This window comes from Seriola dumerili, unplaced genomic scaffold, assembly GCF_002260705.1.
Source record: "Seriola dumerili isolate Sdu_G_001 unplaced genomic scaffold, Sdu_1.0 BDQW01000267.1, whole genome shotgun sequence".
Taxonomy (NCBI): domain Eukaryota; kingdom Metazoa; phylum Chordata; class Actinopteri; order Carangiformes; family Carangidae; genus Seriola; species Seriola dumerili.
This window is the reverse complement of record NW_019174522.1, coordinates 272,131-295,241: the sequence shown is the minus strand read 5'-3', so window position 1 is coordinate 295,241 and position 23,111 is coordinate 272,131. Positions and strand designations below refer to the sequence as shown.

Genomic DNA, 23,111 nt, shown 5'->3' with positions numbered 1-23,111 from the left:
CTAAGCCCCTCCCCCTGGACCACACTTAAAACAGTTTAATTAATTATTATGTAACTTAACCCATAACACAGTGAAACATGGTTTCACCTACCATCTGCACACCTGTGCAGGTAGCTGATGATTCTATTTAAGGCAGCATTTGCAACTGCTCTCTTTCAGACCCAGGGACTGTGGAGGAGAAGAGCATCGGATTAAGGTGACACTGGTTGAACAAGATGATATCTTGATGATATCTTGTTATCTGTTATGTGGTGTGTTTCTTTGGTTAAATATTTCACTGCAGGGGATTTGTGTAGTTTTGATTGTGGTTTAATGTGGTGCATGCACTCACCACAAGGACAGAAAGGAATTATGTGTCTGGATTACCATTTGAGTGTGTATTACTAAGTGTCCTCTTTACAATGTGCCATCCATAATTAGTGACAAGGTCTTCGTCACAGACGCATAATTTGAAAGGCTATCCCAGGTAACATTCCTTGTTATCTTAGCTGCAAACCTACAGTCTTCTATTCTGTCACTGTAGTTTTGTACTAACGATCAAAACAATTAATTCTTTCCAGTTGTTACCCTGTTGTGTTTTGGATGTATGTGTCCACTTCCGCGCTGTATGAGACACTATGGATTACGCTATGGTGTTGTTGCCTGGCAGTGTGCATCCATGAATTTGGGGGGGGCGGAGCTTCGAAAAGAGCACAAAAGGGAGGGGTGCATTTGTGGTGCTGTTAAGATCAAATTCAAATATCTTTCTCAAGTATCACTTACTCCTCCTTTAAATTCTCTTAGTTCTCTCTCCATCTTCAGTTTGTGAGGTCATCTTTTTTTCTTCTTTGTGCTAGCACCTCTACTAATCTGTAAAATAATGAAGACATTTCAGTACTTCTTTTAAGAGGCTGTGAGGCAATAACATCACTGTGCTACTTCCCCCTAGGCAGGCAGAGAGGAACTCGGAATAGGACGCAAGAGGAGTGCAGATAAAGGAACACACACAGGACAGCACGGCAGAGAGAGAGAGAGCGAGAGAGAGCGAGGACATACAGTCCGGCTGTAGCCAGAACAGCATCTTAGTGACTAACCACTGAATCCCTGTAATGCAGCAGAACTGATAATCCAACCAACCAGAGGTAAGATTCAAAGAAATATCTAATGTCTCTGCCTCTTACTGTTTTCTGCAGTTGCAGTCGTGTGTGTGTGTGTATGTATGTGTGTAAGACACAGACACAGAGAGAGAGAGAGAGAGGAAAACAGAGACTCTGAGATCATGTTATGGCAGACTGGAGGACAATGTTATAAGCCTGAGGTTCTGCTGCCGTCCTGTCCTTGTGTGCATGTGTGTGTTGGAGAGAACCTGTTTTGCACGTGTGTGTGGAATATATTACATGAGTTGTTGCAGTTGTCCTGCTATCAGATAGAGAGCGATGTCTGTGTGTGTGTGTATGTGTGTGTGTGTGTGTGAGCTTCAGCGAGCTGTGTCATTGTATCTTGACAGTGTAGTCCAACGCCGCAGTATCCACCCCCCCACCCCACACACTTTACCCCCCTCTGCCACTTTCTATCTCCCTTTCCCAGTAGTTTCTCTCACTATGACTCTGCATGAGCTAAATTAACCTCCTGGAGGCTAGCTGGGCTAACAGGCTGCACAGAAATACAGAGGGCAGGGGTTGGGTGAATCTTACTGTGTATTTTACATAGAATATAAACAATACATTCATAGTGTTTGTTTACTGTTAAACAAATGTCAAGACACTGACAGCAGAAAACAGCTGTGAAGGGTGCTGGGTCCTTCAGAGGACAAAAAGGCAGGACCGAAGCTGCTCCTCCTTTGGAGACTGTGGCGCACCACAGACACTAAATCTATGGTGTAAATCATGGCAGTGAAACAACAACTTCAGGGTTTTTCTCCAAAAGTAGAAAATCTCATTCAAAGTCTGGTTGACATTAAATGTAAAAGCACAAATGAGTAAAAATCCAGCCAAAACCCTGCTCTAGAGTGTGTCACATGGTTCAGGCCATACTGTGTTTCTGGATAAGGATGGTAAAATGTTTTATCTTAATATCACAGCACAGGTAGACTGTTCATTACAGCTAAGCTAACAGCTCCTAACAGGCTACAACATTTGCTGATTGCCTTTGCCTGCCAACAACGAGAAAGGATACAGGGCAGAGCTCAGATGAGCTCAAGTCACCACTGCCGCTCCAGCATCCTCCACCTCTCCACCAATTCTCCACCTCTCCTCCTGTATCACATCACACACTGAGCTCAGACACACACAGGGTGAGGATTATTAGTCATTTATTTTCCATATATCAATGAAAAGAGTTCCCTGATGCCATCTGCTCAACAATAGCTTGCTCTTGGGAAGTGGTTCCCAATCTCTGGGCTGTGGCCGAAGGCATTTAAAGTGGTCCGACAAATCATTTGCAAAACAGTGTAATATTGATATTGTAACTGTGAAAATATACATGTCTATATACAGTATACAGAACATTTTCCAAGTGCACACAAGACTTAGGAATATTTACATTTTACAACTCTACTAACTTTTTCAACCATCTACAGATTTCACACTCACTATCTGCACATCAACTCAAGAAAGCATGCAGAGACACCAGAGTCACGCACAGTGCCACAACACACTTTCTGTGCTTCCATGCAGTCAGGACAACCTTCCCCCTCTGGCCTTTTTCAACCTTTCTGTGTCTGGCTCTACAGCCACAGGGATGCAGGTCTGTGGGGCAGACGTGGATGATGGTGGGGCAGGTGTAGGGATGGGAATTGATAAGATTTTATTGATAGCAATGCCATTATCGATTCTGCTTGTCGATCTGATTCTTTATTGAATCGCTTATTGATTCATGTGGATTTTCTGTGTGGAAAAAAGTAGGCCTATACAGGTTTTCAGTGTCAACAATTCAAATTTTATTACGAGTCTCTGATCACTGAACAAGATAGATAACTGCTCTGTAGTTGTTCACTCCCTCGAGGAGAGGGGGCTGCTTCTTGAGGTCTGCCTTGTATTGATTTACTGAAAAAGAATAAACAAAAAAACAAACGGCTCTCAAACAGGAGCTGGCTCACTAATATGTACCTTCACTGCTCTGCTGAGACTGGGAAGCACTCGTTGACTGGCAGCGTAGAGTGCTTCGACAAATGTTTCAGCATGTTGCTGGTGTTTCCACCCTTGCTTGAAATCTTAGTGCCACAGACAAGGCATGTTGTACTGTTTAGCATCATTTTGTGCGAAAATAAGCCACTTTTCCTCGACTCCTTTGTTGTTGTTCGCGCTGACTATGAAAGCATGACGTCATTCTTTTTGCAAGGTACGCAGAACTAAGTGGAAGACATCGATAAGGGAATCGTTAAGCATAAAGGCAAAGGATGTTGATGGATTGAACCAGTTGGAACTGGTTCTCATCAGGAACCGGTTCTCGATTCCCATCCCTAGGCAGGTGTGGATGATGGTGGGAAAGGTGTGTATGAAGGTGCAGCAGGTGTAGATGATGGTGGGGTCGATGTAGATGATGGTGGGGCAGGTGTGGAAGATGGTGCAACATTGTATATACATATATATAAATACATATTCAACTGATTCATAGGTATGATTATAGTCAGTTTAGCTTGTCTGTAATATAATTAAAATATAGTTTAGAGTTTATATCATTTCATGGTTTATAGTTTTTGTGGAAGTTAATTACTTTGCACTGAGGGCATAATGAAATTGAATGCATATATCAATAAAAAGGTGTGTTAAATTCAAAATAGTATTTTTAATGTCTAATATCTATGTTTAAGAGATATAGAAGACCTTTATATATATATATATACATACAGTAAATCAAGCCATTTATGTGATATGTGAGAGAGTAAAGACGGAGGGACAGAGAAGTCACTGTATATCAGGAATGACCCATGTACATTAGAAATTAGTTCAGCCTTCATGGATCAGACTACCATCAGCCAGTCAGACTGGTTCAAGTGAAAGAGATACAGTCATTAAACTCATCAGTTGGTTGGCTTTGCCCAGATCAGAGTAATTATATAGTTACATAAGCTCTCCAGTGCTGTTTAAATCACTCCTCTGATAAGAAAGGCCAACAGTGGAGGAACTGTACACACACACACACACACACACACACACACACACACACACACACACACACACACACACACATAACTGTTCACATATCCTCTGCAGATGTGGGTAGGAATAGCCAAAAACTGTACTGAAGTTAAACTAGAACCCTAAGGAGTTAAAATAGTCACTAAAATTACACCTTGAGTAATATATAAATACTAGTAGGACCAGGAGGAACCCAGGGCCACTGCACCAGGGTAAGGTCTGATAATGGCTCTGAGGATTTCATCCTGATACCTAACAGCAGTCAGGGTACCATTGGCTATGACATGGAGGTCTGTGCGACCCACCAAGGATATGTCTCCCCAGACCATCACTGACCCACTGCCAAACTGCTGGTGCTGCATGATGTTACAGGCAGCATAACGTTCACCACAGCATCTCCAGACTTTTTCACGCCTGTCACATGTGCTCAGTGTGAACCTGCTCTAATTTTTTTGTGTAGTATATATATACATTGCCTAAAAAAATAAAAGCAACACTTAATCATCACAGTAGAACACCAAGTCAGCTAAACTTCAGTCATATCAATCTGTCCATTTAGGAAGCACAAGTGATTGTGAATCAGTTTCACCTGCTTTGGTGCAAGTGAAAGTGACAACAGGTGCAATGGAGAGGCAAAAGCAAGACATGCCCAAAAAAGGGAATGGTTCTACATGTGGTGTCCACAGACAGTGGCTCTCTCATGATCCTTCCCTACTTCTTCTCTAGTTCTGTGTTTTGCTAGTGTCCTTGTCACTACTGGTAGCAGTAGTTGCTGGGCTGCAGGCGGTACCTGCAGCCCAGTCAGGATGAACAGGTAGTCCTGGGTCAGTGATGGTCTGGGGAGACATATCCTTGGAGGGTCTCACAGACCTCAATGTCACAGCCAATGGTACCCTGACTGCTGTTAGATACTGGGATGAAATTGTCAGAGTGATTATCAGACCTGACGCTGGTGCAGTGCGCCCAGGGGTCCTCCTGGTGCAGGACAATGCCTGACCTCATGTGGCCAGAGTGTGTAGGCAGTTCCTGGATCACGAAGGCATTGATGCCATTGACTGGCCCTCACGTTCCCCTGACCTAAATCCAATTGAGCACCTATAGCACATTATGTATCAGTTCATCTGACGCCGCCAAGTATCGCCACAGACTGTCCAGGAGCTCACTGATGCCCTGATCCAAGTCTGGGAGGAGATCTTCCAGGACACCATCTGCCGACTGATCGGCAGCATGTCCAGACGTTGTCAGGAGTGTATACAGGCACACGGAGGCCTCACACACTAATGAGTCACATTATGATTTGCTGTGATGAAATTCACGCAAGTCGGATCAGCCTGTGATTTCAATCTTTTACTTTGATGTTGGGGTGTGATTGTGAATCCAGCCCTCAGTGGGTTGAGGATTTTGGTCTCCATTGACCGTTGTTACGTCATTTTGTTCTCAACAAATTATAAAATGTACATCATTAAAGATTTTCAACTTGAATAATTTGTTCATCAAATCTGATGTGTGATTTAAGTGTTCCCCTAATTTTTATGAGCAGTATATATGTATATATTATACAACAGTTCTTTCTGACCAAGCAATTTGATTGGACGAGAGGCATTCCGTGAGAGCTGATATAGAGTACAGCAGCACTACATCACTCCGCTTCACAGGTAATCTATTAACTGTTAATCAGCGTTACATTAACAGCCGTTATCTATCTTAAATTGTAACAAACTTTGCAAAGATAAAAATATTTCCAGAAATAACATTCAAATTAAGCATGGCGACGCAGGTACGCTGCTCTTTGTACAGTCTGTGTGTTTATGATTGTAACCATGACAACCAAGGTCCATAATGCTATTGGTCAAATCAGAAGGTTGATGGTTATTCAGGTTGGAGGAGTTGTTGGTATTTCTGTCTGGCTGATGTTTGGTTGACTGGGGTTCTTAAAAGTCACCAAATCTACAGAGAACGTTTGTGACTTTATTCAGGTTAGGAACTGTGTGTTGAGGCCAGTGTTTGTCTCTGTTTCAGGCATCATGGCTGCTGGACTGAGGCCAGTGATTTTGCTGCTGTTGCTGCTGTGTTGTTGTCAACCAACCACGACCAAAGAGGGAAAATCCACTAAGAAGGGGAAAAAAGGAAAACAAGTTGTCTGTCCATCGTGAGTAAATATACTGTACTCTCCAATCACAGCCTTTCTCACTACGTGGTCATTACTATCAACACAAGCCTCATGGTTTGTCATTATTTTGTTATCCAGATATTATTTCAGACACGTGCAAGTTGTACCTTGTACTTTGTGCACAATAATGACACTGTGGCTAAATCAGTTACTGACATCGACATCAGTGAATAACTCTCCATATTTATCACATTTATAAATGCACAGCAAACGTCTTTCCACTGCTCCATTCTGAGTGTAACAGATGTTTGACCTTGTCCCAAGTTTCTTCTAATAGTAAAAAAAAAAAAAACCTTCCCTCAATGATCTGTAGTATGGCGTTTCTCTCTTTTTGCTTTGCTTTTCATTACTTTACTTCATTTACCTCAATGTTTTCTGCTGCCTGCTCTGAGTAGACACATGATGTGTGTGTGGGTCCTCTCTGTCTGTAACACTCAGTTGCAAGATGAACAGTTGCAACAACTGATCAATCAACAAAGATCAATACCCATTCATCATCGTAATTTCTGGCAATACCAAATAGGTCTTGTCATGGCAGTAGATCAGTCAGTTGCAAGGGTTCAGGACTTAGTAATAATGATAATAATCCTAAATCCTCTTCACAAAGCTGCTGAGACCAACTTTTAGTAAGGAAAAGTGAAAACTCCTGAGCTAAGAGTGCGACTCCGTTTATATGGCTGACGTCAATTTTCATGGACGAGCTCGCTTGCAGGAACCACAGTTATCGGACGATGACCGCCTGTGCCGGTGAAAACGCATGTGCAACATCCCGCAGTAATAATAAAAATAAAAAAAAACACTGAGAAATAAATGAATGCAAATGAAATAATAACAGATTAGGAGCTGTTTACAAAAGTAGTTCATTCTCCAAAATGCATCTGTATGATCAGGTTTGTGTCGGGAGAATTTAATTTTACTATAAAAACATTAAATTTTCTCAATGAAAAAACAAAAAAACTGAACCTGTCCTAGACGACCTAACTAAAGCAAACTGCTAGCCTATTAGCCACAGTCTGTTGTAGCTGTACCTGTTGTAATGTAGCTGTGGTCCCAGCTGTGGGTTGAGGTGTGTGAGGATTTCCCCTGACCCCCACCAGGTGACATCCAGCTGGAATATGATCCTGGTCACTCTCCATGAAGATCCATGACTCGTGGATCTCAGGTGATGTGGACAAGGCCATTAAATCCAACTCTGAGTCCTGCCACATCCAGAAATACTCGGATGACACAGCTATTGTGGCGCGTATCAGGAACGGCAGGAAGAGGAGTACAGGGATCTGACGATGGCCTTCATCTGACATTGAGGTGGTGCACACTTATAAATACCTAGGTGTGCACCTGGACAGTAAACTGGACTGGTTCCTGAACACAGATGCCATCTACCGGAAGGGGCAGAGCCGGCTCTTTTTCCTCAGGAGGCTCAGGTCCTTTGACGTCTGCAGTGAAATGCTGCACATGTTTTATCAGTCAGTGGTGGCCAGTGTACTCTTTTATGCTGCAGTCTGCTGGGGCAGCAACATGTCCGACATGAACACAAGGAGACTGGACAAGCTGGTCAAAAAGGCTAGGTCTGTGCTTGGCAGGAGTCTGGACTCACTCAGGACTGTTGTGGAGAGATGCATGCAATGTAAGATGGAGGCCATCTTGGACAATACCAACCATCCTCTCCACAACATTCTGGCAGGACAGAGAAGCAGCTGCAGCTGCAGGTGCAACAAATTTCTCATCTCACTGCGCTGCAGAACAGAGAGGTTCAGGAGATCCTTTGTTCCCACTGCCATCAGGCTGTACAACACCTCAGCCAAAGGATGAGGACTAATCTAATTATTATTGTTTATTTATTATTAACTGTTTTTATTTTTATTATTATTCCTATTCTTATCAACAATGAGTTAATGGACATGAATTTTCCACAGGGGATAAATAAAGTATCTATCTATCTATCTATCTATCTATCTATCTATCTATCTATCTATCTATCTATCTATCTATCTATCTATCTATCTATCTATCTCATCATCACAGTATTGAATAATTTTATCGAATGTAACAGATTTTCCTCATATCACACATTGATTAATTTCATCCCTGTGGCTGTATTCATTCTTTCATTTCACTGAGTAGAAGTGTAATACAGTACAGGAGCGAATATGTGGGATAGTCTCAGATCACTAACACACATAAGCAACTTGTTTGGTTAGGTTCTATAATAATACTGTGAAAGTATCAAAGGGCTCAGTCCTCAGGACTTCTGGAAGTTTGTGATGTCACAACAAAGCAGTCACCGCACTCAGCCCCGCCCCAAGAGCCGCCCACCTGAATCCGCCATCCAGCCTTGCAGGATTTGGTTTCTCTGAGTGTTTACCTGAAATATGCTTTTTTTTTTCTTTTCTTTTTTTTTTTATATCCAATCTCTCAAAAAACAGTCAACCAATCAGAAGAGAGGCTCAGAGCCTCCTCTCTTCTGATTGGCTCACCGACCTGTTGTTACTAGAGCTCCAGAGAGAAGCCTGGGAGAAGAGATGTAAGATTACATTGAGATGGTTTTTGGTTCTTAAAACCACAAATATATCTTCTTATGGATCAACACTTCAAATAAAATATATAAAAAATAAGATAAAAAAAGAATAAAATACAGACCTTTAAATATTAACTTGATCAAGAAGTAGAAATCAAAAAGAAATCTAATGTAATACATTACTTTGATTAATTAAATCAGTTAGTTATTACATTTGTAACAAGGTAGTAAATGATCAGTAACCTCTTACATGTCAGAAGTAACCTTCCCAAAACTGCTGCCAGGGATGCTGTGCAAATGCAGCAGAGGGGAGAGACAATGTGACACTGGACATGACACATTCATTGCTCATAACTAAAAAAGGCCGGGCTCTGACCGAACAGCCACTGGCTGGAAGCACAGCTGCAGCTGCTCTGCTCGGCTGTTGTGGCTGGAGCTGCCTATGTGGATGTGGTTATTATGTGGTCAAGTCTGTGATGCTGTGGATACAGCTTCAGGAGCTGTACTGTCGCTACTCTTCACTGCTCCTATTAAAATGAACTATGAAAGTGTAATTAAGGCTGTCGTATCTGCCTCTATCAGACATGACAGATGTGTTACCTGTAGACCACAGGAGTTCCGGACAGGAGTAAAGCAGCTTCAATACAACACAGCACACAAGTCAGTCCTCTGCACACACAGCCACTGCATGTAGATGTAGTGTTACACGCATTATAAAGTAATGTGTCTGAGCCACGGTCACAGCTACAGCATGTGTCAGCAGCCTCAGCAGCTGTCACTGAGAGAGCTGCTGCCTGATACATCATACTACATTAGAATACAGGTCAGCCTTCATCTGTAGATCAGAGTGAATGCAAAACAGATTATGAGGGAATACAAAATAATTTCAGGAAAAACTCTCTGGGGCTCTGCACATCTAATTTAAAAAATCTTTTCTTCTAAAATCAGCGGCATCCAGAATAAGCTCACTTAAGTCATTAAATGTTTTAAACGTCAAAAGGCTGAATTTCCTTTGCAAAGACAACAATGAGCACATTGTTTGTTTTTGTATTGTGTTGCCAACAAGTAACATTTGATAGAATGAAAGTTTAGCTAATATCTGAACCACAGATCTACCCCTTTATCATGAGGCTCTGCTCTCGACCATCAGCCCAAAAAACACCCCAAATAACACCATAAAATGTCTCCATTACAATCTGGTACGTAAATGTGAATTTTCAGATTTTCTACACTAAGGAGTCAAGTCAGGTTTTAATTTATAGCCCAATATCACAACCATCACATGTATACAACCCCCTCTGTCTTTAGACCCTCGAAAAACTCCTCAAAAACCCTTTAAGTGGAATAGATGGAAGCAACCTGAGGAAGAGGACACAGAAGACGGGCAGACCGGAAACAGATGTAGGTACTGGGAGGACGTCAAGCTACTTCCAGCTGCTGCCTGAGCCACACAACATCCTCTCCACCGTGAAGACCTGGACAGAGGACAGACTACACCCAGAGGGAGACAGAAACAAAGAGGAGGCTGGGACTTCTGGAGTACAAAGATCCAGATCCAGAACAGAGAGCCAAAGTGTTCCACCTCTTCCTTGTGCTTGTCCTCTTAGAAAACTTGCCCGGAGTTTGTTTTGACATTTTTGCATTTTTTATATAATCTAGGCCTAACGCTAGCTTGTCGTGATAGGTCACTGTCTGTCATTTCAATAACATAAAGCCAGCGCCTGCACCAACACCACCCTGCACTCCGCTGAACTTTTGAATGACAGGAAGTCTCTCTGTCCACTAGTCTAATTTGTGTTAATAGTGTAAGAAATAATAAGAAATAATACTAAGATTTCAGTTACTATGATGATACTGTGTGGACCAGCTTCAGGTTTAGATACAGGTGGTCTAGAACAGTGGTTTTCACCGTATGCTGGAAACTGGTCTAAATATTTTGGCACATGATTCCTCTGAGCCCCACAGCTAAGTGAGTGAGCATTTGTGCTGGAATGGCGAAAAATAAGTTTGGCTAGATTAGGAGTGTGTGTGTAGGTGCACTGAAACAGAGTTCAGGAGATCGACAGACAGGACACGTCACTTAGTTTGGTTTATTACCTGTTGCTGTTTAAGGTTTTAACAAGAATTGAATCAATTTCTCCACCCTTTGTAGCAACAAGGAGGGACAGTCAACAAGACAGTGAGAGGGAGAGAGTGAGAGAGCAGCTGTTTCTGTGTGCTCTGATAAATGGATAAATGTAAATGAATTAGAATCACCGCCTTTCCTCCACAAACCAGAGAAGTATCAGGAAATATGGTCACAGTCTCTCCTTCCTGAGTTACCTTGTTGCATACAGACCAGAACATTGTGATGTCACAGTGATATTCACCTAAATTGTGTCATAATTAGTGAATTAATTTTATGAGTTATGACCAAAAACGTGTTTTGGGAGGTCACAGTGAGCTTGACCTTTGACCTTCGACCACCAAAATGTAATCAGTTCATCTTCGAGTCCAAGTGAATGTTTGTTCCAAATCTAAACAAATTTCCTCAAGGTGGTCTTGAGATGCCACATTCAACTGTGAGGTCACCATGACCTTTGACGTTTGATCTTTGACCACCGAAATCGAATCAGTTCGTCCTTGAGTCCTAGTGAATGTTGAATGTTGAAATGTGAATGTGCCAAATTTGAAGAAGATCCGTCATGGTGTTACTGAGATATTGTGTCCACGACAATGGGATGGACAGACAACCTGCAAACATATGCTTGCTCTGACTGTCAATGGTGCGGAGGCATTTTAGGCAAATGATACCACAGGTACAGGCAATGTATGAAAAACCATTCCTCATTCAAAATGATATATATATATATATATATATATATATATATATATGTTGGCCTTCATACTGGCCTTCTGCACATTGTTGGACAGGGGGTTCACACTGTTCAGATGGAGAGACCCCCTCCGCCCTGTTTATTCTCATTGGATCAGAGAGGTTATGCTGGAGAAGAGAAGATACTCTCTCCAACGGTCTGCTGTGNCCACAGGTACAGGCAATGTATGAAAAACCATTCCTCATTCAAAATGATATATATATATATATATATATATATATATATATATGTTGGCCTTCATACTGGCCTTCTGCACATTGTTGGACAGGGGGTTCACACTGTTCAGATGGAGAGACCCCCTCCGCCCTGTTTATTCTCATTGGATCAGAGAGGTTATGCTGGAGAAGAGAAGATACTCTCTCCAACGGTCTGCTGTGATGTTCTATGTAATTTGGCAGCTCTTCTTGAAATTTGCAGAAAAAATGGAGGCAGAGAATGTGATCCATTAATGTTTAGCCATCTGGAATGACTAACTTTTATTCAGTGGCTTAGGTCTGGTGGGTGGACACTTGAAATCAGATTGGACACAATGTTGTATTTGTATTTTTGTACAGTGAAAACACTTAATAAATAGAACTTGATCAAATTAGGACTAAGACTATTTCAGATGATGCAGTTTGAGACAGCCGCTCTCACGCTGACAGATTACCTGCAGTCATCTCACATCACACGTAGAAAAAATCCTATTTTTCCAGTGATGTTAATCATTTCCATCTGTTTCTATTAATGTCACAGCCAGTTGTCTCCAGAAGATTTGGCCCAGGTTCCAGCTAACTCCACCTCCAACATCCTGAACCGTCTGATGGTCAGCTACGACCCCAGAATAAGGCCGAACTTTCAAGGTAATGCAACAAACTATGCAGGTAATGGGTGACAACATCCCCGGCTGAGCAGTGAACACACACTCTGTTTCTGCTGCTGGTTGGTCACTGAGCCTGTGTCTGCTCAGGTTCCATCTATTCTTTGAGTCTCTGACAGGGGGAGGAACTCGTTTAAGTTCTCTGTCTCAGTGTGTGTGTCTTTTCTGGGTTTACATTTGTATACTTATAAGTAGCATTTCATATGGGAGTAATAATGTAGATTTTACTTCATTATTTATAATGTAATAATAACTAATGTAATAATTACTACAGTATTACATGGACACTGCTAATTGTGATATCTTTTACCTTTTCATTAATATAAGGACCAGTATCCTCGTCAGAATCCATCCCAACCAAGGTTAGAACAGTTTTTAGTAATAGGTTTTTATTAGTTTCATTATTAGTTTTAGTTTGTTTGTAATATGAGGTATTTGTCAGGGGCCAGATTCAAAAAGGCCAGAGAAATTATTGTTTAATAAAAACATTACAGTTTTTAATGATGTTTTTACAACCATCCTCAAAAGACTAAACTATAAAACTATAAAAGATGTTAGTCAGCGTGTTTGTGTCATTAACCAGAGAAATTCAACTGGACACAACAACAACAACAACAACAACAGCAACAACAACAACAACAACAACAAGAGAACATAATCTGTAGATCTGGCACAGACGTGTAAACAGTGTAGACCAGATGCAGCCTGAAGTTTGTGTTTCTGAGCTGAGACGCAGGTCGAGTCAGTCTGAGAAAAAACTCATTCAGATGAACCAAGTCAACATGAACTCATGAGTGAACTGCACTGTCCAGCTGCAGCTTTGTGGCTCATCACTTCATTAACAGTAAAATACCATTAATACACTTAAAGTGCACATATACTGGTCACACACTGAGAGCCAATCAGCTGTAAGATACTGCTCCATCTTTCATATCCACCTAAACACCAGCTGATGTATGAAATAAACACAGACAGAGAACAAAACTAAACACACAACACACTTTCAGTAAGTTGTCATTTTTATAGTGTTCTTTTTATTTTTATTTCAGTTAATGAAAACTTTTCATTAGTTCACAATAATAACCTTAACCATCAGTGTGACCTCACAGGTAGAGGGAATATCTGGTCTGACCATATAAACCTCTCCTTCTCTCTGCTCTCTAATACCTGTTTTTCATGTCACACAAAAGAGTGAGTAGAAAATCTCTGTAAGAAATCTGTGTGTGTGCGTGCGTGCATGCGTGTGTGCGTGTGTGTGTTTCAGGTATCCCAGTTGAGTCCAGGGTGAACATCTTCATCAACAGCTTTGGGTCCATCCAGGAGACCACTATGGTGACAGACACACACAACAAACGCACTTAATGTCTTTATTTGATTTTATTTGAATTTCTGTCTATGGTGCAGCTGCTGCTCGACACCAGCCAACCCTTTCACATTGGTCAAAATGTTAAAGCTCCATATTTTCCTCTTCTCTTGTGTTTTATTCGAAGTGTTGATCCATAAGAAGATATATTTGTGGTTTTAAGAACCAAAAAACCATCTCAATGTAGTGTTACATGTTCTCTCTCAGGCTTCTCTCTGGAGCTCTTGCAACAACAGGTTGGTGAGCCAATCAGAAGAGAGGAGGCTCTGAGCCTCTCTTCTGATTTTTTTTGAGTGATCTAATAAAAAAAGATCAGATTTAGGGTAAACACTAAGAGAAACCAAATCCTGCAAGGCTGGATGGTGGATCCAGGTGGGCGGGGCTTGGGGCAGGGCTGAGGGCAGTGGCTGCTTTGTTGTGACATCACAAAGTTCCAGAAGTCCTGACGGCTGGTTTTAAGGCTCAGTTTCTGAATACAGGCTGTGTGCATTTCTCTGTGGACTGAGGCTTTGATACTTTCATAGTATTAATATAGAACCTAGACCTGATCTATAATCAAACTACACATGGACATCTACCTTTATACTGTATGGAGCTTTAATATTGGTAATATTAGCACTAGCAGTTTAAATAGTAGTGGCAGCTGTATGAGAATAATTAACACAATGTCTGTCTCTACAGGACTACAGAGTGAATATATTTCTCCGTCAGAGGTGGAATGACCCTCGTCTACGACTTCCTACTGACTTTAAGAGTGATGCACTAACTGTTGACCCCAACATGTTCCAGTGTTTGTGGAAACCAGACCTTTTCTTTGCCAATGAAAAGAATGCAAACTTCCATGATGTCACACAGGACAACATTCTGCTCTTCATCTTTAGGAACGGAGATGTCTTGATTAGTATGAGGTATTGTGTTTCAACACCAGGTCCCATGACCTGATCCTCTGCATTATAGATAGCACACGCTGCTGTGTCAGCAACTCTGACCACCACTGTTTCCACTGTGTGTGTGTGTCTAGGCTGTCTGTGACGCTGTCTTGTCCCTTGGATCTCACACTCTTCCCAATGGACACACAGCTGTGTAAGATGCAGCTGGAGAGCTGTGAGTACACACACACACACACACACACACACACACACACACACACACACACACACACACACACACACACACACACACACACACACACACTCACACATAAATTAGAATAAATATAATTGCATAATCTAAATATGATTAAATGCTGGTGTTGCAGTTAAACAGAATAAGCCACACAGTGCTCTCCCCTGCCTTGCAGCTGCTGATTGCGCTCAGATTTTCCAGCTTCTTTTAAGGTAGAAGTTAACGTGATTAAATTGAAAACACAGCATAAGACCAGGTGTGGCTACGACCGCGGACAGTCAGGTTTGGTGCACTCGGTGTACATTCAAATCTCAAAGTCGGGTGTAGCTGAGATCAGTGTAAGAGTTTAGAATCCCCTCCTGGACTGTTTGTTGTGGAGGAGGACACCTCTGTGGATCATTCAGCTCCAGGTAAAAACCTCCTGAACCACTGGAAACAGAAATGGTGGTGGTGAAGACAACAACTCCCATGATCCCATTCTAATTCATGAAATCACCCAAAGGCATCTTTGGTTATTGTTTTGATTGAGAAACCTCCAGAGGCAGAAGTTTGTGCTTCTAAGTAGCAAAGCCTTCCAATTCAGTTCAGTAAACTTTATTTGTCCCCAAGGGGCAATGTAAAGGGCACAAAGAGTAGACATAAAAAAACACACAAATACACAACAAAAACCACACAACCAGTGAATTGTCTTTTTTGTGTTTTAGTTGGCTACACCACCAGTGATCTGGTCTTCATGTGGCAGTCTGACCCCGTTCAGATGGATGAGATTGCTCTGCCTCAGTTCGACATCAAACAGGAAGACATTAAATATGGAAACTGCACAAAGTACTACCAAGGAACAGGTCAGTAATCATTATTATGTAATTATAACTAAAGCATCAGTACTGCTGGTTCCTAAACTGTTATACTATAGTTTATAAAGCTACCCTTTTACTAGTTATTACAGTAAGTTCCCGTTAATGTAATCAACCATAGTAAAATCTTGCATTTAATGTAGCTCACACATCATATTTCATATCTGATGAATGTTAACTTTTGTTTTGTTAATATTATATGGTAATTGATCAGCTGTTACATTAGTAACAGTATGCAAAATGTTGTATGACTGAGCTTTAAATGCAATGTTAAAGCTGCACCTGTCACCTCTTTATGAATGTGATCATAGTGCTGCATTAAAAAAATAATATATGTCTTTGATTAGTTCAAACACATGCAGTTCATCAGTGTGTTTTGTAATCTCTCTGCCCTGATTGACTACATTTGGATTGAAACCTGGCGAGTATGTCCCCTCAGTGAGCACTTTATTAGGAACAGCACACTAACACTGGGTAGTTCCTCAGTTCTTCACGTCAAGGATCCACCTGATGTTGAAACTTTCCTCTGAGACTCTGCCAGCCGTGACTGTTGACACAGCAGGTTGGGTCCATGTATTCAGACTCTGACCGTACCATCTGCTGCCTCAGCACAAATCCAGATCCATCAGAGCCAGGAGCTGGTTTCACAAAGACAGACTCTGACTGTGTCTTAGATGGAACAAATAGTCAGACTTCAGATAGACATCTAAATTCATCTGTTGCAGAGAGCAGTTTCAGTCTTGACTATCTTAAGCCAGACTGTGGTCCAATGTATTGAGGGTAAATTAAGATTTTCAAAATAAAAAAAAATGGCTGACATAAGAGCCGATTCCAACCACAGAGCTCCATTTCCTCCAGCAGAAAATGTTTGGCTTTTGGAAGAATTCAACAGCTTCAAGGGCATTTTACTTGGGAAATCCATTAAAGAGTGATACAATGAAAAGAAAAATCTGATTTGGAAAAAAATCTCTGCAGTCTGTAAAAACTCTTTCCCTTGTCTACCTCTCTCCATAACAATGTTAGCAAACAACAAATTATGAGCTATGTGTTCCTGTTTTTTGTTGTTCGGCGCTACTGGTCAGCGCAGGTGTCATTGATTGTTACCGTGGTAACATTGGTCTTAGGCATCACTTATCTTATGGCAAGGTGTTGAATGTTTTTGGCTTAAAATGTCTTTATTTTTGTGGAACGGTCTGACTGACATTAGATTTGAACCAACACTGCAGCTTCAGGTTTCTGGTCTTGGTGGCAGGAAGTGGAACCTGACATGGTCTTCTGCTGTCGTAGGTTTCACTCTGAAGCCTCTCTGCTCAGCACAGTTGTACAGAGTGGTTATCTGAGTGACCATAGCCTTTCTGTCAGCCTGTCCATTCTCCTCTGACCTCTGACCTCTCGCATCAACACAGAGCAGCTGCTCACTGGTTGTTTTTGTTGTTGCTCCATTCTGAGTAAAAACTCCAGAGACTGTTGAGTGTGAAAATCCAGGAGATCAGCAGTTTGACAAACACTCCGACCAGCGTCTGACACCAACAATCATGTCACAGTGACTCTGACTGTGACGTGACTGTTAGTGTCAGACGCTGGTCTGAGTCACATTTGTCCTCATTAACCGAAGCTCCTCACCATCTTTTGCCATGTGATTGGCTGATTGGATAATAACATGAATAAATAGGTGTACAGGTGTTCCTAATGAAGTGCTCAGTGAGTGTCCTAAACCAAATTGTCTCATATGTGTCATATCTGGGCCGTCAGAAAATAAAACTGAGTTTTTCAGTGATGTAAATGTTGATTTGTCCCTGTCTGTCTATCTCCAGGATACTACACCTGTGTTGAAGTGATCTTCACACTGCGTCGGCAGGTTGGTTTCTATATGATGGGAGTCTATGCTCCAACTTTGCTGATCGTGGTTTTGTCCTGGTTATCGTTCTGGATAAACCCTGATGCTTCAGCTGCCAGGGTGCCACTGGGTGAGTAGGACAGATACACATCCGACATCTTGTATTTCAGTCAGTTCACATTCAACTACACAGTGTTCAACTAATTACAGAAATGATGTACATCCCTCAACACTCACGAGTCGGTGCACCACACAGGTCGGAGTTTTGCCAATGTCTTCTGGTTTGTGTCGATGGCTCAACGGAAGAAAATAATACAACTGACATGGAAATAAATTATTCATAGATAAAAAAGATTTAAAGATGCATCATGTTATCATATATCAATTTACCAGAATCTATAAATATATAAATATTCTTCATTTCAGAGAAACTTATCACTTTATGCAGGTGTCTGCAGTCTTTAAACTCACATCATCATCATCATCATCGTCACTCAATCAGTTTGCCCAGTAAAGTTCAAATATTCAACTCAGTGGTGTCAGGGCAGGCAAGCCAAGCAATGTTTGACTAGTTAAACCAAAAATAGAAATCAATTAAAGCTTCAAGCAGCGTTGAGTGGGTCCTCGCACTGTTGCACATCTCGGGTGTGCTGCCACTAAGCTTAGCTGTAAGATGCTATTTCCTTCATGGGCTGTATGGCGGCAGATACGATGTATTGCAAATTTTGTATTACTACTTGTTTCCACTATGTGGCACTAGAGAGCATGCAACACACATGCACTATGTTCCTGTATATCAAGTGTAGACCAGACTGTGAGAATTTCATGAAAATAGAATGATTGTCAATCAAGGCTTACTTCCTGTTTTCAGTAGGTGACGCTATGACTATGATGTCTTGTTCATATGCACGTCTTCAGTGTGGGACTGTCATCAAACATGTTGACCTGCAGCTGCATTGTAATATAGTGAGCTCCGTAGGTGCACTTGTGCGTATGAATACGGTAATTCAGTGGTTGAGATAAATGTAGTACCAATGGAAAGTGCTGTAAGATAAACTGCTGAAAATATTTGAAATGTTCAAAAAATTCAAACAGATATTGGATTGTTTCGGTGGGTGTTTTTAAAAAACACGTTTTTTCTGGTGGCCCCAGGCACAGCAACACACCACTCTGCTAGTGTACTGTGTTCGTGGCAGCACACTAATCTGAATCTACTGCAGGTATGCACTGACTATGCATGACTACCTCACACAACCCCACGCCCAATAACCCTAACTATCCCTTTAACTAGTTAGTTAGCAGTTAGCAGTATACTGTAGTATATGCATACAACCAATCCAAGCTGCAGCAGTTATGCTTTTAAAGCAACCTTGAGATTCTGACAGCATGGGCACAAAGTCCATGCTGGCCATAGGGCGTGCAATGATTTTCGGGGCATCACAGCCAGGGGGAGGGGCAACAACAGCCATGGCCTCCATAAAATTCCTTCCTGATCACTGTCCTCGTTCATTATTTGCTGGTACATGATGTTTGTTATGAAACACAGCTACTTCTTAATCCAAGAACCGAGGGAGGCTGCTGTAAGTTCCACTGGATACACCTCACAAAGAGGGAACTTTCTTTATGATGTTTCTGACTCAGTCAGCCGTGCTTAACATATTCATAACATTCATAAACACAGCAAGCTCTAACAAGACTCTCTTCAGAACCACATCCCATGAAGGATCCTCCACCAGAGCTTGGTCATACATGGGTAGTTGTTACTTGTAGACTTGGTCACTGAGCAAAGACACCAAGGACACGTGTCCGAGTTGTGTCTCTATGGACAACGGGGGCAAAGGTCATTATAGGTACAGACAAAAGGAATTCATGGTCACCAAGATGAAACCTACTCGCTCAAAACAAAATGCACTAGGGCTGAAAAAAAAACTGTATTTCTGTGCCCCAAACCAACAGTTCATTTTACTGCTGAACAACAGGTGTGTGTACATTTATACAATTCCTTTAAACTCCACCAATCTGTGTGAATGGGAGAAAGAAGGCACTTCTGTGTGTGGCTCTGCTCAACAGAATGCGGAAGCAACAAAGGTCTGCACACAAAGAGGCTCCATAGGAGAAGCAAAGCGCCACACTGCCTCCTGCTGGCACCACCAGGAGTCTCAACACATCTCACAGACAAACCTTATAGCTCCAAAAGGCAATAATTAACCATCATGACTCTCATTAGAATATTAAAATAATGCCCCCAAAACAAACACATTAACAAAATTACATCAAATGTGACGATATGTTTTGTGTGAGTCAGCACTTACTGTACTGATGTGAGCTCTGTCCCACAGCCTTGGTGATACACATGTTCTTTATCTGGAAATAAACATTCACATGTGGTAACATGAATGTGTTAACATCTGTGTGTTTCTAGGTATTTTATCAGTGCTCTCCCTGTCCAGTGAGAGTATGTCCCTGGCATCAGAGCTACCAAAGGTTTCCTACGTGAAGGCCATCGATATCTGGCTCATTGCCTGTCTGCTGTTTGGGTTTTCGTCCCTAGTGGAATATGCTGTGGTGCAGGTCAGTGCTTCCAACACACATATACACACACATACAGTGGGGTCTGAAAGTCTGACACAGGAAAGTGGTCTCAGACTGTGTCATATATAGCACATCTGGGTTAGACACTCCTCAGCCAGAGAGTCTGGGATTATGGAGGAAAGAGAAACAACAGTGGTGTCACACTAACAGTGGTTCTGGACTGGGTTTTGATGATGAGCAATTTAAGGCCATGGATGGTTTTGCTAGTGGAACACAGTGTGGTGGTGACACATGAACAGATAAGAAAGAGTTTGGGCCTTAAGAGACAGCAGTGAACGCATTCGAGTGGCAAAGTGAAAAGTCACTGTCAGTAATCGACTGACTTGACATAATGCATGCTGGTTAGAAAGTTTTTGTCTGACTTTTGCATAACGTCAGCAGGTCACATGACATTAAAACCTGGCGGGATCAAAGCGGCTGTAGTTTTCTGAGTTGTTCTCCTTGACCTCTGTGACAACAGAACAAAGGTGGCAGGACCCACTTTAGAAGCTCCAGACTGGTCAAGGTTCAGTCACATGAATTTGTGAAACGTGAGCTGATATAAATGCTCCAAACTCCAGCCCCATCACATTTGCATATGTTTACACACACACAAGTAAATGTCTCTCTGACTGTCTCTATCTCTCTGTGTAGGTGATACTGAACAGCCCCAAACTGATTGAGGAGGAGAAAACCAAAATGGCCACCAAGGAGAAAGCTCTGAAAGAGAAAGAGGGAAAAAAGCCTTCAGATAAAACTAACAACACAGTGAATGGTACAGGTGGAACACCCATACATGTCAACACTCTGCAGGTACACACCACAACTTCCTTCATTTACAATCAGCATCAGCCACACATTATTAATGTCACATAAAATGACATAAAAACAACAAGCTTATTAACAGAAATCTAAGTTTCCATTTGATTGTGACTTTTCAGAAATAAGAACAGTTAATGAGGCTCTAACAGGACCTGGTCCGCACTCTAACAGGACGTGGCCCAGTCTCTAACAGGACCTGTTGTAGTCTCTAACTGGACTTGGTCCAGTGTCTCACAGGACCTGGGCCAGTCTCTAACAGGGCCTGGTTCAGTCTCTAACAGGACCTGTTGTAGTCTCTAACAGGACCTGGTCCGGTCTCTAACAGGGCCTCTTCTGGTCTCTAACAGGGTCTGGTCCAGTCTCAAACAGGACCTGTTCTAGTCTCTAACAGGACCTGGTTCAGTCTCTAACAGGACCTGTCCCGGTCTTTAACAGGGTCTGGTCCAGTCTCTAACAGGACCTGTCCCTGTCTCTGACAGAGTCTGTTCCAGTTTTTCTCTCTGTGTGTTGTTATGAAACGTCTTTATCAACAGGTTTTAAGTCATTAATATTCATTTATTAATAATTAATGCTTCCCTGGACTCTTCTCTTATACAGTGTTAACTTCACTCTGGTCTCTGTCTGTCACCAGGTGGTGGAAACTCGCTGTAAGAAGGTTTGCACGTCAAAGTCGGACCTTCGATCCAATGACTTCAGCATTGTGGGGTCTTTACCTCGAGACTTTGAACTGTCCAACTTTGACTGTTACGGTAAACCAGTGGAGGTGACTGGGGCCCACAAGTCCCAAAACAAAGCAAACAAGAAACCCCCACCACCCAAACCTGTCATACCTGCTGCTGCCAAACGCATTGACCTCTATGCAAGAGCCCTCTTCCCTTTCTCCTTCCTCTTCTTCAATGTGGTCTACTGGTCCGTCTATCTGTAAGGGGGAGGGGGGGGACCAAACTGAACTGACAATTGACATTACACAAATTCATGTGCTGCTCCACACTAATAAATTGAACATTTCATGTGTGCCGAGCTGCAGACAGTTACTGCAGCTGCCCCCCCCTTAATGCATTAAGTAGACACTGCATGTGTATCTGTCTGATACTTGACATTGTGCTTATTATAAACGAAACCTTGATGTGATTACAACAATACCCCTCCACTGTACATTAGAAATCAGTGCTGTTCACTGAGGGTAAGATTACTGCTAACACTTTATGTTAAAGGTGTAGAGCTCCTAAACTTCCAGAACTAACTGAATGAGAAATAACAAAGTAAATATAAAAACCAGGAAAAAACCTAAGATTTACTGAGTTTCTATGAGATGAACCAGATAATATCAAGATAATATAAGATCCTCCTGTTGTAATGTTATCCTCATGTTGTAATGACCTGGTCTTATTATTATGAATGAGCTTTTCATCATATAACAATATAAAATCATATAGTAACAAAAAAGTTAAAAACTAAAAGATTTGGTTTGTTGTAAAGATGAGAAAACAAGACCAGGTCTAAACCTAGTATATGTCTGGACCACCTATTGTCAAATCCTGATTTTACAACCACAACGTCGTTTGACAGCAACACCAAACACATAAATGAAAGACAAAGACTGAGCTGTAACAGCTGGATTTACTGTAAAATGATCATGCAGAGAGAAAGTTAGAAGAGACAGACTATCTTTCTTTTTTTAAAGTTCTTTTTTTAGGTATTATTTGAGTCATAGTGAGAGAGAGAGAGAGAGAGAGAGAGAAAAGATGATGATATGCAGCAAGGGGCCACAGGTCGGACTCGAACTCAGGCCGCCGGATTTAGACCTTAAAGCTTGAATGGCTTGCACTTCACCAGGTGAACCACCGGAACCTGAGACAGACTGACAGACTTTTTTATTTAGTCTTTCACACAGAGCACAGCCTCCGCCTGGATCCACAATAGTTTAGTCTTTATTTACTTAAACTTCAGAACATAACAGACTTTTATTAGAGGCAGGTCTTCATGTCTAACTCCCTC

General features: G+C 41.8%; 1 protein-coding gene across 2 annotated transcripts; it reads left to right on the top strand.

The window, feature by feature from the left end:
* The first annotated feature begins 1,064 nt into the window (after window positions 1-1,064).
* LOC111230490 (glycine receptor subunit beta-like) lies at window positions 1,065-22,344 on the top strand. 2 transcript variants are annotated; one of them, XM_022757242.1, is made up of 11 exons: window positions 1,065-1,121; window positions 6,138-6,267; window positions 12,418-12,524; window positions 13,806-13,873; window positions 14,586-14,812; window positions 14,926-15,008; window positions 15,734-15,871; window positions 17,698-17,850; window positions 20,143-20,291; window positions 20,946-21,104; window positions 21,745-22,344. In XM_022757242.1, exons 2-11 carry the CDS (start codon window positions 6,143-6,145, stop codon window positions 22,036-22,038), a joined length of 1,503 nt encoding a protein of 500 aa, XP_022612963.1. In that variant the 5' UTR covers window positions 1,065-1,121; window positions 6,138-6,142; the 3' UTR covers window positions 22,039-22,344. The 2 variants fall into 2 exon arrangements, with proteins under 2 accessions (XP_022612963.1, XP_022612964.1); XM_022757243.1 differs by lacking the exons at window positions 1,065-1,121; window positions 6,138-6,267 and adding an exon at window positions 10,420-10,427.
* The last annotated feature ends 767 nt before the right edge of the window (window positions 22,345-23,111 follow it).